A 15,638-nucleotide genomic window follows, 5' to 3' on the forward strand; every position below is an offset into this window, starting at 1 on the left:
TCACAGGAGTTTCACAGCAGGACACAGTGAGGACACGATGTAGGAAAAACTCAAATCCCATTTCAAAATATGTCCTTATGGGACCAGTTAATGCAGGACTCTTGCACTGTAGGAACACAAGCTATAGAAAATATTCCACGGTGGAACAAAGACTGGATGTCGTAAGAACAAGTAAAAAATTATAATTACTTAGTTATTTTGGTATCTATTAAACTTCTTACTGGAACAAGATGTTTTTAAAATGCACTATTAGTCTGTGTCGCTAAGCACACGACACCGCGACACCGCGGACTGAGTGAGTGGTGGAGGATGTGGGTATATTGTGGCTCACGGTTCTGGGGAGGTGATGGGGTGCAGTAACTGAGCCTGGTGATGCCCTTCTTGTTGGCACAGAGAAGTTAAGCAGCTTGGTAGAGTCGCACAGCTGACAAGCGGAGGAGTGCATTGAGCCTGAGTCGTGAACGCCCACCCCTCTGGCTGCAAAAAACGCTTGCCATCCTGCGGAAAACCAAGACATCCAGTGGCACGCGTGGACTCTGCGCTCAGTAGCGGTGGTGGGCGCAGCCGAGAAGACTGGTCTTGCAGCAGATGTCGCTTCTTACCGAGGTATAAGGCAATAAGGGGACCCCAGCCCTGGACTGATCGAGACCCCCACCCGAGAATCCTACCGCGGGGAGAAGGGGTTCCGACGCACGCTCCGCCGCAGGGGGGCGCCCCTGGCTGGCCGCTGCTTGGCGAGTGGTCCCCGCCACAGGGCGCGTCGCCTTCAAGAAGATGTCGCTGTCCGGCGGGGAGTGCCCTGCTTGGCCAGGGACTCGCCTGTCCTGGCTGTTATGCTGCAGCGTCCTGTTGTCCCCAGCCGCCGGCTACGTGATTGTGAGCTCGGTGTCCTGGGCTGTCACCAACGAGGTAGATGAGGAGCTGGACAGCGCGTCCACCGAGGAGGCACTGCCCGCGCTGCTGGAGGACTCGAGCAGCATCTGGCAGCAGAGCTTCCCGGCCTCAGCGCACAAGGAGGACACGCACCTGCAGCCTCGGGGCTCCGCCCGCGCCAGGCCCGCACCGGCCGCGCGTGGCATGTTTTCCTACCGGCGAGAGAGCGGCTCATCCGAGGCATCCCCCGGCCCCAGGGTGCATGCCGGTACCGCCCGCTCCCTAGCCCACGCTAGCTCCTGGGGCTGTCTGGCCACGGTGTCCACCCACGAAAAGGTAAGCCAGAGGTCGGGACGCGGGGGCGGTGCGCATCTCCCTAGCGGGACGCAGAGCGACTCGGGTTTCTCAGGTTCATAGACTGTAGATGCCCTGTGAATAACGGAACCGGAGTGTGCATCCGGCTAAGTGCATGTGAGTGGGGAGGAAGGCGACGCTAGGAAACAGCCTGGTGGTTAGTGACTGAATTCCTGTATTAAGATGGCCAAAGAGATGATCAGATAAACAGCCACAAGCTGGAAACCTGGAACGCAGACAGGATCATCTTTGGAATCACAGATGAGGTGCATCCAGCTCCTGCAGGCTGTCCTGCAGACAGACTCTGGCACCGCCTCCCATATCAAGTGGGTGTGGAAGAACACCATCCACACACCAGTAGACATTTACACTTAAAAAAAAAAAAAATGGAACTCAGATGTTTTAGAAAGACGACTTAGGCACAGGGTAACGGCTGGAGGAGCTGTTTGGGCTGTAATTTGTCTCTTTCGATCCACAAAGCTGTATTCACATTTCACCTGCTTCCATCCAGAATGGCATGGAGAGGTGCTGAGGCTCCGTATTCCGTAAGAATAGCCTCCAGAAAGCTTCTAGTCCTGTCTGGTAAACAGAGACATGGTCCTAGCTCCTGTTTAATCTGTGCACAGAAGGGCTAACAGCTTTGTCATCTATCACGCCGTGTGCGAGTCTGGTTCTTGACACAGCTCTGGGTCTCACTAACCCCAGCTCAGCTCAAACATCCTGCTTTCCCACCTACAAAATTGGGAAATTCGGTGGGCAGAACTTGAAAGTTTTTTTTTTTTTTCTTAAAAAAAATCCTAATAATTGCAATAATCTTGTCCCCTTTCTATGCCAGTTCTGTATTCCCAGGGTTCAAATAGTTTTTACTTATCTAGGCTATACCTTAATAGAATACAGACTTTAAATATGAAGCTAATCTTGGTTTACAACCAACCATTTCAGGCAATTAAAAAAAAAATCTACTGCCTGAAGCTGGGGAAATGGTTCAGCTGCAGAATGATTGAGAATCTGTGTTATTCAATCTCCGGAACCCATGTTCTTTTGTTTGTTTGCTTGTTTTCTTTTTTAAAGGGCCAGGCAGGGTGGTGTTGATACGTAATCACAGTGCTGAGTCAGTTGAGACAGGTGAATCTTTAGGGCTTGCTGGCAAGGTAGCCTAGCCTACTTCGGGAGTCCCAGGCCAGTGAGAGACTCTTTCTTCAAAATACAACAGTCCTGGACTCCGAGGAAAGATACCCGGAGGCCAGAAGGTTGACCTCTGACCTCCACGAATGTACACTATGCACAAGCACCACACACTCAGGCACACACAAAACAAAGACGCCTGGTGCCAGTCAGGCTTGGTAGCCCATGCCTACAGTTCCATCCCTAACACAGCTAAGGCAGGAGAACTGTAAGTTCAGAGCCATCTCTAGATACGTATCCAGGCCCTGCCTCACAGAAACAGGTACAGCCCAAGAAAAAGCATCCACGGTCTTTGAGTTGCTCTTTTGTTGACTTCATTAGGCCTTCCCCTTTCAATGTTGACTTGGAATCCAAACAGTAAATTCAGAGAACATTTGCATGAGCTGCTGAGCAGTTCACAATAGCCTGGAAATAGAATCTGTGGGTGATGTAATACTACCATTTGGAGTACTCGTTAATGTTTCATATTTCTAAATTACTAATTTCAGAATCTTGCCCACCATGTCAGGTGCTCGAAACATAATGGCGGCTTCACTAACAGGAAGGTTCTTTCTAAAGGACAAAGCAGGGGTGGCAGAGTTTGGGGAAAGCTAAGACTTAAACACTCTTGTTTAACGCCACATAAGCATGGCATGGGACCCTCCCTCATGGCAGGTGAGCACAGACCAAGATCAGTATATCACACGTCTGTGACTTCTGTTTACGATAAGATGAAAGTCACAGACATTTATGCTGAGGTGGTATCTAACATATCAATTTCCCATAACTTGTTCAGTTATAGAAAGAAAAGTTATCGATCATAACATAACATACAACTGATAGATGAAGAAATGTTGCCCCAACTGAAATGATTTAAATATTCTTGTCATCCAAAGGCCAAGCAGTTTGTTAAAATTAATTAAATTCTATCCCCCAAGGTTTAAAAAGGATGAAGGGGATGCAGTGGCTATTTAAGAGGAGCTTGTGGGAAAGACTGCACACTGTCTTCTTCCCCAGGAACCTCGGAGTCCTCTCCCCTCAAAAAAAGAAAAAAAAAAAAATTACTGCATTCACTGTGTGAAGTCAGCATCCAGAATAACCCTTTAGCTTCCAGACAGAATGCACTTCCCTGCATTCCTCCCAGAGAAATTCTGAAACCATCACTGGATGAGTTGCTTAGATTGGGACCGTGAAGCCTCAATATTCTCCCTGTGAAATCCGCTGCGGCACACAAGTGGTCCAAGCAAGGTCCCAACAGGAAACATCAAGTTTGCTCCCAGCTTGCTATAACTCTGCCACCACAAAGCCTTTTTGTCTTTGCTATTGTTGTATTTGTTAGATCCAAGGACTGCCCTTTGGGAGCTGTCTGGCCATCAGTGATGGCCCCGTCCACAACAGCACAGGAATCCCCTTCTTCTACATGACAGCCAAGGACCCTGCGGTGGCTGACTTGGTGAAGAACCCCACAGCCTCACTGATGCTGCCGGAGTCTGAGGGAGAATTTTGCAGGTAGAGGAGGGAGAGGTTGTTCTTAGGGGTTTGGGCAGAGGTGGAAGGTGGGTTATATGGCTGTTGTCACAGGCCCTTAGATGTAAATTGACATCCTTCTTCTTAGAGTTCTCCTGCAGACCAAGCAATGTGATTTGGAGCAAGCCACCTGACATGTATTCATCTGTAAAATGGGAGGGTGTGTGGGTTTTGACTTTCACTGGGGTGATATAACCAGTGAGCCTGTTATAAATAGAAATTGTTGTCCATTGGAATGTGCCGGCTACATTAATCCTAGCACACATCTCTGCTCAGCCTGGCCTGCCTTAGTTTCCCTCAAAGCACCAACACTGACCTCTAAGGCTTGGTGGACCAAGCCTTCTAACAAAAAGCTTCTTTGATAATAAGAGTTTGACAGTGTAATTTGTTGAATCCTGAACTCAAAGGGAAAACAGAAAGGCCTTTTCTGTACCCACAGTACAGACTAGAAAAAGAGCAAATTTCACAGTGCACGGGTTGCTGAATATATATCACTTTGAAACCAGCATAAAGATGAAAACTCAGAAGCTGAACAGTCACAAGTTGGCATGCATAATCATTTCTACCCTACAGAGTGTTTACAAGCCTTAGACATAGGTGCCTTCTGTAAGACAAATGGTTTTGAAACTGTTTTTCTTAGAGCCCAGGTTAGCCTTGAACCTAATCTGTAGCCAAGGCTATACCACATTGGTTAATGCATCACTAGGGGATTGAACCCAGGGCCTTATGGATATTAGATGAACACTCTACCATCTAAGCTATGTCCCCAGCCCAAGGTGCCACATCTGACATCCAGGTGGGCAGCTCTAGTACTATAAAGGGTACAGTGGGCTGGGGGCTGGAAGGAGACCCAGTAGTTTGTTTCCCTGGAATGTTCATGCTGGAGCCTATTGGTTTTTCAATCCATTTATAGACCCTCTCTCCCCAAGGGATGCATGTGATATAAGCCAGCACCCTTGAATGCAGTTTCTCAAAAACTCTCTAGAAGAAAAGACTTCTGAAGACATTTAAGCAAATAAATAAATAAATAAATAAATAAATAAAAATAGAGCATCCATTCATTCTGATTCTGTCATCTAAATTCAAGATGCAAACCCCAAAATCACTTGCTGCCAGGGAGACACTGCACTGAGCCCCTGTGGCGGTCCTCTCCTGGTCCCAGAGATTAACAGTTGTCACAGGGTGCCCTGCAGGGAAGGGCGGACTATGCATGGGTATCTGCCATCTCATCTGCAAACATGGAGGTGATTGAGAGCAGAGACTGGCTTCTTCCTACCTCTGAAGCTCTGCCCTCAACAAACAGCATAGAAAACAAGCAGCCATCCTGTTTGCTCTTGTAGAAAACAATTACAGCAATAATGGGCTAGCAAATGCAGCCTGGGAAAGGCCTTGCCATCCCCTCTCCCACCATTTATCCTCAGCAACAGACTCAAACTGCAGGACTTCCACTGTTCCCCACCAGGTTATGGCCAAAAGCCAGGGAAATAGCATTCTTTTGTCATGGAATGATTTCCTTGTCGTTAGCAAGCTCACTGCTACTAGAGATATATTCCCAGGAGAATTTCCTAAATTGCATGTCCTAAGAGCAGTCATGCCAGAATGTGTTGCTTCCAGAACCCAGAGTGCACCTGCTCTGGAAGACAAACCACGGGGTTCAGTTCCAGGAGCAATGTGCATCCACACTTGGCTGGACAAGATTTGCCTACCAGCAGGCCTCAGGCAGATGAAAATCCGAGCTTTGAGGAGGCAACCTCCATAGAGGCTGGAAGAGGCCAGTGTCTCAGAATAGCTGTCTCCAGCCACTTGTCCTTACCTGCATACTTCAGACTGTGTGTGTGTGTGTGTGTGTGTGTGTGTGTGTGTGTGTGGTCTGTCTGTCTGTGTCTCTGTGTATATGTGTATATGTCTCTGTGTGTGTCTGTGTGTCTCTGTGTATATCTGTGTGTGTATGTATGTGTGTGCGCATTAGTTTGCATGTGGGTATACGTGTATTTGTATATGTGTGTGCATGTTCTGTGTGTCTCTATGTGTGTCTGTGTGTGTCTGTGTGTCTCTGTGTATATGTGTACATGTGCACAAACATGTGTACGAAGCTGAGTAAAAAATGAGACAGCATCTAGACAAAAGTGATGTCTCCAGGGTCAAGGGCACACCTGTATTCCCTACTAATGTGCAGAAACAGCCACACCTACTGGCCCCTGCGTCTAGAATCTCCTCATGGAACTGTTCCCCAGAACTGCCAATCCCTAGCACTACTTAAACTTCTGAAGTGTTGAAACATGGTATTAATTAAATTTGCCTTAGGAAGGGTCAGACTTCCAAGCAGATGTTCTGAAATGAAGCTATATCGTCCTGTGAATGGCTTAAGCCCAGATGTGAGGTTCACCTAGAATGTTAGAAACACTGAGTACAGGGCTTAATGAACCAAAGCCCGCAACAAAAGATAAACAAGTGCCAGAACCCTCAGATAAGCAGGGAGCTCCGTGGAGCCACCTGACCAGCGAGAGGATCTGGAAGAAGATACTAACAGAATTGCATCCCAGACAAGAACCTCGTAGAGTTTAGAGAGACCAATAATTCCTGCCTGTTCCCAGAACCTGGAGATATTACTGGTGAGACCCAGATTTGTTGTCAAGTGCTTAACAGCAATTCTGGGGACTGGGGAGGGGATTCAGAAACCTCCAGCTGTCATTATGGTAAAGATCGTGAAGGCACCTGGTGTTGCTCGCTCATGTTCAGAGAAACAGCCTCGTCTTGTGCTGTGAAGAAGCATCCTGTGGACTGAACCTTGGAGCCATGCTGTTTGACCATTTGGTGTATGCTCTGCTCAGAGTCCCCTGCAGCTATGTGCACTGGAAGACTGTAAGCCTTTAGGGATACATCCCAGTGTCCCCACAGGCCTAGACGAGCCATCAGAAGAGGGACCACAAGCCAAGTTAGGAAAGGAAGAGAAAGGCTGATTTTGAAACCATCTCCTGTGGCTTCTTGGGCATCTTTGTGCAGTTCTTTGGCTGCTGGCCTACCTATGTCTTTATCAGGGTCCACTCTGACTCCCACAGGCCCAGTGCCAGCACAGTTTAGTGATCTCTGTCTTCACCAATGGAACACACGAGCCAGGAGAAGAAGGTCATCAGCAAACACCATTGAGCATAAGAAGGATGCATGTTTGGAACTATCACAAGAGCAGACTGAACAGGTCTTTTTACGTTCAGAACTTTGTTTGATAAAGCTACATAGAAAACTGATGTGCTTATTAAACAGAGGATGGATAGATAAATTAGTCAACTTTGTGTGGTTATTCCAACATACCCAAGGCTTAGGTTTTGTTTCACACTTCTAGAGACTCACAGTATAGTGCTAGCGTGTGCTCATCTCTGTGAGGACCACCTGGCTTCATCACACCAGAGCAACTGGCAGGTGCAGAGGAAAGATTAAATAGCAGGGCAGGAAGCAAGAGGGATCAGGCATGCTCTTTTGTAAAAGGAATTATATATTCTAGCTAGCCCGTATAAAAGATACACAATTCAGATATTGTATTTACAACCTGTAAGCCTAGATTGGGCAGGTTTGGGAGATATTTTAACTTATATCCCAGTCTCTTGTTACTTGCTGTTTCTCCTGGCCACACACTCATGGTCCGTCTCCTCCCATGGAGGCTTCTTTCTCTCTTCCTGTTCTTTCTCCCTCTTTCCTCTCCACCTGTGACCCCAGCCAGGTAACTGAAAACCCGCCTGCCTCTAGCTACTGCCCAATCACAGGCTTTAGCCTTTTGATGACCAATTAACTTGGGGAGCAAGCTCACATAGCATCATTTGGTGTACATGAGGCTCTATCTTTTCCTCATTGTCCAGGGCAACCAGATCTTGGGGGAGGAGGGTATTTAGCATTTGAATACATAGCATCACCAGACCAACCCCAACACTTTTTAAAAATAAAAAAAGCACTCCCAGTATAACTAGACCACTGAGAGACTAGCACTGACCCTTTCCAAGGGTGGTGGCCCATGACCTAATGCTCTTGCACCAAGTCCCACCTCTTAAAGATTCTGCTTGCTCAGTACAGCTTCACTGGGACTAAGCACATGAACCTCTGGGGCCCTGTTCAAACCACACCCAAACCAGAACAAACCAATCCATTCATTTATCCAACTTTTCTCTGAGAACATTCACAACATTCAACCACAGCCGGTCTCCCGTTCACTCTTCATCTTGAGTTACTGGCCACTCAGATCCTCCCATTTCTCTGCTAAACTCTTCCATAAGGCAAGTCAGCAGAACCCTCCAGGGCCCTAAATGACCAGGCGTTCGCTCTTTCTCGGAACAGATCACGATGCCTGCTGCTTCGCTTTGCCAACTCTCTTAATATTTTATTTATATCCAGATTTATTAAATTAAAAGTCTGACCCACAGGCTCGTTGTGATCAAAGCTCGCAGAAGTACTTTGGCAGGTAGCTACAAAACACTTTCCACTTAGTGGTCTCCACAGCGTATCACTCAAAATGGTATTCCGGTCCATTAGCTGGCTGTGTATTAAAAGGTTCCATCAGGGGCTGGAGAGATGGCTCGTCAGTTAATGGTGCCTAGTGCTCTCACAGAAGACCTGAGTTTGGTTCCCAGCCCCATGGTAGGCGGTTCACAGCCATCTGTAACTCCAGCTTCAGGGATCCCAATGTTCTCTTCTGGCTTCCACAGGTACCTGTGTGTATATGGTATATACTCATACATATAAATAAAAATCCTTTTTGTAAAAGTTAAATCCAAGTGGAAGTGGGTGGAGGAGATTGAGAATCCAGGTTCCAGAGTCTTAAGAAGTACAACCATGAAGAGAATGTTGCTCATGGTATTAGTTTAACTAAAGGAGGGAGAAGCTGGTATTTTGGGAGATAAAACACATACTTCTTCCTTCCTGTGAGACAGCGTTTCAATGGCCCAGAAAGAGTCTTGTTATTATCAGATTTATTGTCTTGATTACATGTATGTTTATGAGAGTATGTGCAGATATGTGTGTGCAGGTGCACATGCCTAACCATGTGAAGGCCAGCAGAAGCTGACAGAGCCCTCAGAGATAGCATTACAGGTGACTGTGAGACATCTGCTTATTACCAGGGTGCTGGCATCCAAATTTCAGTCCTCATACCCATGACCCGGTACTTAATTACTGAGCTATCTCTTCATCCTGGCCAAGAGCTTTTAAGTGAATTTGTAAAATGAAGCTGTGTTGTGCCACCTCACCTAGTCAGATGTTTTACTGATTTGTTGTTGTGGTTGTTGTTTCTCTATTGCTTAATGTCCCAATAAAGTTACTAAGGTCAGCTTGGTAAAATTGTCCTGGCCAGGGCATATTATTTTAAGTGCTTCATCTGTTCTTCAAAAGTGACATCCAGGGCTTGAAAGATTGTTTGATGGTTAAGAGTACAGGCTGCTCTTGCAGAGGACCCAGGATTGATTCTCAACACCAACATGGCAACTCACAATTGTGTGTAACTCCAGTTCAGCGGATTCAGATGCCCTCTACTGGCCTCTTTGGGCACTGCATGCATGCAGCACACATGTGCAGGCAAAAACACTCATACATATAAAAATAAATAAATCTATTTAAGGTGACATTAAGTACTAGATAGGTAGCACTAGATTGGTCATTTTGATGTGTCCTTGTGACCAAGAAAGTTGCTGCTGGTATAGAATTAAATATTCAGACTTCCCTTGGCATGTAGGAGAATGTGGGGGTTGAATCTAAAGGCCCTTTGAGTCTGCTTGAGTAGGCCTTGCAGTAGTGAATTGTGGGTGAGAACAGTTATCCAGGATGTTACGTATTCTACCACAGGACTGCTCTTCTGTGAGGGCTTCATCCACAGATTCAGTTAACTACAGAAAAAAAAACCTGTATATATGGAGCATAAACTGACATTTTCGGGCTTTTATCCCCTGAACAGTTCAGAATGGTGAGTCCTTGCACAGTATTTATATCAAATAAGTGTTATAAGAAACCTGAGATGATTTAAAGTCTGTGGGGGAGCGTGGGATGATATACAAATTTTACTACTAAAATACTTCTATTTTAGAAAGCCAGCGAGATAGCTTGGTGGACACAGATGCCTGAAGCTAAGACTTAAGACCTAAGATTGATCCCTGGGAGTCATATGGCATGGAGAACTGGATCCCCCAAGTTGTCCTCTTACATCCACACATGTGCTATAACATGCACATACTTGTACATATGCACACATACTACATAAATAAAGTATAATATAACACTTTTACTTTATAGAGGGCATTAGGCACCTGTAGATTTTTGGCATCCAAGATGCTTCCTGAACAAAATTCCCCAGGGATATCCCAAGGGATAACTGTGTGTATATTCTGCAAAGGTTGTAAATTATAAAATGCAAGCCCCCAAAACTTGAGAGAAGAATTTCTGTCACTTGGAAGGCAGAGACAAAGAGACTTATTAATGACAGCCTTGTCACTCCCTTGGCCTACCTTGGGAAGTATACAGACGTACAGTCTGAAGATGATCTATCGTGAGCCTGAGGCTTCTGGAAGATGAAGACATTCATGAGCCTAAAATTCATCTCTAGTGCTGCCAAGAAAGGCCTGTGAATAACCGTAATTTGGCCCATTCGATAGCTCATGTCCACTGTAAATTGAAACTAAAGTGAGAGTCTGGCAAAAAATAGTGAATGAGCTCACATACACGTAGAATCTAAGGAAGTTAAACTCATGGAAACAAAAAATAGACAGTGCTTCCCTCGAGCCAGGGAAGAGAGGAGTGGGGCACAGGACAACGTCAGGCTCAAACGCTCAGCAAGGACCAGCATGCATGCGCTAAGTTGATTGTGGTAATCGCCACACGATGTATGCACACAGTGAGTGGTCACACTGCATGTCTTCGGTGCGCTCAGTCTGCATTTGATAATTGAAATATTCGAAATGGGAAGGATTCAGTCTGAGGAACAGCAAGGGAGGAGGGCTCTCTACTGTCAGCCATCACGACCCACACATATGTCTTTATTAATAATTAGTTTATTTCAAGCGCTTTATTTAATTAGTCTGTTTACATTTGGGCACTGTGGTTTCTTCATTTAATTAATTAAATGAATTAGGGCTGGGAATCTATTTCCCAGCCCAGGTTAAGATGGTAAATTGAAAAAGACTCCATCTTAAAGAGATCCTGGCAACCAGCAGTCCTTCCTGCATCTCCCTTTCATACATGCACATATGCATGGGCAAGTGCCCAACCCCCTTTCCAGTCAGCACATACATGCACATATGCATGGGCAAGTGCCCAACCCCCAAGAGAACTTACACTCAGACACTACGCTGTGTGAAAACCTAATCGGTGGTGACTGTTAAGGACAGCAACTCAGAGGAGAAAATTCTGTTGTAGCTTCTCCCTTTCTGTAGTACACAGACTTGAACTGTGGTCTTCAGCGCTGTATCTTATTAATGAGCAGGCTAGCAAGCCCTCTGGACCAGGAAGGGCGTTTTATTGATTTACATTCTCCTGGATGGTAATGGGTCAGTTTTCATTTTGATAACTGGGATATTCACGGAACCAAAAGAGTTAATAAATGCTTTTCTTGAATTCAAAACATACTGAAGGGAGATCGGACAAACGCTCAGAGAGCCTGACTTGATCATCATAAACAAGGTTTTAGAGACATTTCTCCTCTTCCCCAAAAGGCTTTTGATTAAAAGAAAGGGGGTGTCACAGATGTTCCCAGGGCCCAGAGCCCCCTCAGTCCTGACTGAGGAGAAACAACTGAGTTAGTTGGTGCTGAATTTAATGATTCCCTTGTGAGATGTAAAGAGAAGTTCTAGAAATAACAATGGCTGATGGCCACTGTAGTCCCTTCACCATAACATGGTGTTTGTGTGTGTATGTATGTATGTGTGTGTACATCCATGTATGCATGTGCATGTGTGTGCATGCATGTGTGCAAGTATGTATGTGTGTATGTGCATATGTGTGCATGTGTGCTTGAGGTGTGTGTACATATGTGTATGAGCATGTGTGTATGTATGTACAGCCATGTGTGTATATATGTGTGGGTGCACTCGTGTGTGTGTGTGTGCACACATGTATGTATGTGTGCAAGTGTGTATTGTGTGCATGTATGTGCACATATGTATGTGTGTATGTGTATGCATGTGTATACCTGTGTGCACCTGTGTGCTTGAGGATGGATGTGCATGTGTGTATGAGCATGTGCATGTGTATACACCCATGTGTGTATATATGTGTGTGCACTCATGTGTGTGTACACTAGTGTGTGTGTGTGTACGCACATGTGTGTCCTCTATCTCTCTTCACATTTTTGTTGTTCCCCCCCAGAATCCACCTCTTTCTTCCTGCCAACCCTGGGATTGCAGGTGTGGGTAGGAGTGGCCATGCCTTGTTTTCATGTTTAATTGTTCTTATGAGAATAAAATGTGGAGTGAGGTGGGCAGTACACTCCTGTAATCCCAGTACCAGACCAGTCAGGGCTGCATAGCAAGACCCTGCTTCAGAGAACAAAAACAAATGAGAATAAATGTGAATAACTGGGGTAAGCCTCCACTCAGCCTGAAACCAAGTCTGCTAACTGCATGGGCCCTTTGGAAGGCGTCCTGTTGACTCAGCGGCTTCTAGTTGAGCTCCATCAGGTAAGCCTGTTGTAAGCAGCTGCTGGCAGCAACTGAGGCAATGCCTGTGGTGACTCTGTTTGCAGAACTGCATCCACAAGAGATGTGGCATGTTTCAAAGCACAGGATCCAGCCCTAATCAGACCCAGAAGCCAAATCCAAATTCTTTCCTAATTCTCATTCATGCCCCTTGAAAGCAATCAATAAATCCTTTAAGTAAGTGGTGTGTGTGTGCGTGCACATGTATGTATGTGTGTGCATATATGTATATGTGTGTATATGTGAGCATGCATGTATGTATATGTGTGTACATGTGTGTGTGCATGCAGAGATCCATGTCACCCCCTCTTCTTTGCCTAAATATTCCTGCCCAGTTCTGGAGCTAAAGCCATCTCAGTGGCCTTCAAAGGGCATGCAGGACTTTGCAAAGAGAAAGCTGGATGGGCAGGTGTCCAGGCTTTTCTTCTGCCTTCTGCCTGTTTCTGTGGGTGGACCTCTTAGCAACTGACAGCCACTTCCCTCTCTCTGTGAGGTTTAGACCCTGGAGTTCCCAGCTGGTTCTTAATTCACTATCTTCTAGTTCCTCTGTTGTTATACTACCCTTTCTGTCTGTCAACTCCTTCTGGTTCACAAATGTTGCGGGAAAGGTTCCCATCTTAGACAGGAATGACTTAAATATAAAACAAGGTGGTAATACCCATATGTGTAGATACTTCAAAAAGCACTTAGCTTGTTAAGGAGAATGAAAATGTGTTATTCAAGGGCCGAAACCCCATAGATGATATCTCTATGGACTTATCTCTTCTGGACATTTAACTAACTTATCGGTTTATTATGGATACCATATAAATGGAAGTCATGATGTGTGATATTTTGTGAGTGATGTTTTAAAACCTATCTTGATATTCCCAAGGAGCATTATTTTACATTTATCAATAATCCATTCCTTGTAGTGGCCAAATAGCTGGGAGTAGACTTGCCAGATCACATGCTAACTCCATGGTTAACCTACCAAGCTTTCTTCCTGCATGGCCACACCATGCTATACTCTCAGCAGCAATGTTTGAGGATTTTGGTTCCTCCATACCCTGGCCCATCTTGTCTGTCTTTTTGATTCGGTCTGTCCAGTTGTGGGAGTGACATTGCATGGTGGTTTTGATGTGCCGTCCCTGAGGGCTGTGGTATTGAATATTCTGTTGTGAGTCAATTGTCCATTTGTCCTCTTCTTAGGAGAGCTGGGTCATTTATCATTTTATTGTTGAATTCTAGGGTTTCTATCTATATTCTAGATATGACCCTTCTCAGACATTTGTAAGAATATTTTTCTCCTCTGTTTATATCTAATTTTTCAAGTTCATTGCAAGAAATACAAAATTGTTAAATATTCAATAATAACATCCCAATAGCACATACTCTTGGTAAATGACTTTTGTTTTGGTTTGGTTTTTTGGTGCTAGGGTTAGAGACAACTTTTCATATACTAGGTAAGTGTTATGTGCCTACAACATAACCCTAGCACTAAAATATTTTTCTTTTTTTATAAAATTTATTTTAGGGTGTGTGCATGTTTGTGCGCATGTGTGTGTGTGTGTGTGTGTGTGTGTGTGTGTGTGTGTGTGTGTGCGTGTGCGTGTGTGTAGATCAGAAGTCTGCTGGGCTGGAATCCAGATATCTTCACATCAGCCTCCTAAGGAGATAACATTACAGATACACATCACCACACCTGGTGCCTTTCCTTCACTTCTATAGGTTGTGCCTTTTCCATCAATCAGGACATTAACTAATATTCCTAAGATAATACTGGAGAATGAATTACCTAGAATATAGGTAATACAATGTCTGAGTAAGAAAATAGACTTTGGCTAGGGATATGCAAGGCCCCAGGCTCAATCCCCAGCACGTACAGACATACACGCATACCCCTATGAAAAACAGATTTTAATTAATCAGATTCAAAAGATTGTGTGGGGGGAAATTCTTACTCTGATAATATAAAAACAGGTAAGATAATAAAACTGGATTAAACCTCAATTGAATTTATAATATATTCAATTAAACACCTATTAAGTGTATTATATACAAAGCAACACATTAAATACTATAATTGAAACAAGATATTTTCCCTCCAAACTGAGCACTTACTGTATGTTTGACCTGCATGGACAAGATTTAAAGACTCTGGCTGTTTCCTGATGCTGGTCGCTGGTGAGTTGACCCAAGACAGCAAGTTCTGACACATGCGCATGAATGTGGAACCCCCTGGGAGGTAAACCCAGGCCTCTCCACAACAGGGCAGATGAGCAGCCCTGGAACTCAGACATGGTACCCCAAAATATAGGACCTTGGAATGTCAAGTGCTCTGAAGTAAACAGCCTCAGACCTACAGACACAGCCTGGGGGTAGTAGCTCAGTGGGAGAGCAGTTGCTTGGAACATGGCAAGTCCTCAAAGCAAGTCTTCAAAGTCTCGAGAGACAGATACATCCTCACTGGCAAGAAGACAGACTGAAGCAGCCTTCTTTCCTTTAAAACAGTGGGCAATTTCCTTCGAACTCTCTGCTGCACACCTCTAAGCCAGGAGAAGCGTGGGGTTTGTAGCTGAATGAGCAATGCAGAGGGTCAGTATTAAAAGATGCCCATTAGTCCGGGGACACCTCCAGACTACTATGATGCAAAGCCACCTGAAAGCTCCGTGGGTCTTAAGTGGGCCTTCACAGGGAGCTGTTCTGATTCTGAGAGAAGCTAAGGAGCCATGGGTGATCCGAGGTAGCTGGGACTCGACAGCCCGACCTGCCACCTAGGACAGGTTTGACTGTGTTGGCAGAATGGGCAAGAATTAGAAGGTGTCTCAGGAGTGCTGTCAGGGTGGAATCCCATCAGGGTCTGCACTGTTGCCAGGCAGCCAGGCAGGTAGGGAACCACTGATCAGTGCTTGTGGGGATGAATCATTAATGTGTCCCTGAAAGTGAGCAAAGGGTTCCTCGGCTTTAATCCGACTGCTAGGTTAGAACTAGCTGTAACAAGATGGAGACCAGCTCTGACCCCTTCAGTGCTGCTTCTGAACCATCTCGTTGGACCACAGCATAAACTGAGCTGAA

The 15,638-nt window shown here is 45.4% G+C and overlaps 1 protein-coding gene and 1 long non-coding RNA gene across 3 annotated transcripts in view; one reads left to right on the forward strand and one right to left on the reverse strand.

Moving 5' to 3' along the window:
• Window positions 1-15,638, reverse strand: part of LOC143434839 (uncharacterized) — a 79,414-nt gene that overhangs the window by 9,012 nt on the left and 54,764 nt on the right. The gene's annotated exons all lie outside the window — the stretch shown is intronic.
• The window catches only part of Creg2 (cellular repressor of E1A stimulated genes 2), a 40,667-nt gene continuing 25,301 nt past the window's right edge, over window positions 273-15,638 (forward strand). Inside the window, exons 1-2 of one of the 2 annotated variants that reach the window (XM_076915011.1) lie at window positions 273-1,209; window positions 3,731-3,900. In XM_076915011.1, the coding sequence (XP_076771126.1) occupies window positions 775-1,209; window positions 3,731-3,900 (605 nt within the window). In that variant the 5' untranslated portion in view covers window positions 273-774. The remainder of the gene's footprint in view (window positions 1,210-3,730; window positions 3,901-15,638) is intronic. The other variant, XM_034521101.2, reaches the window with a different exon arrangement.

The sequence above is a fragment of the Arvicanthis niloticus genome, chromosome 17 (genome assembly GCF_011762505.2).
Source record: "Arvicanthis niloticus isolate mArvNil1 chromosome 17, mArvNil1.pat.X, whole genome shotgun sequence".
NCBI lineage: Eukaryota > Metazoa > Chordata > Mammalia > Rodentia > Muridae > Arvicanthis > Arvicanthis niloticus.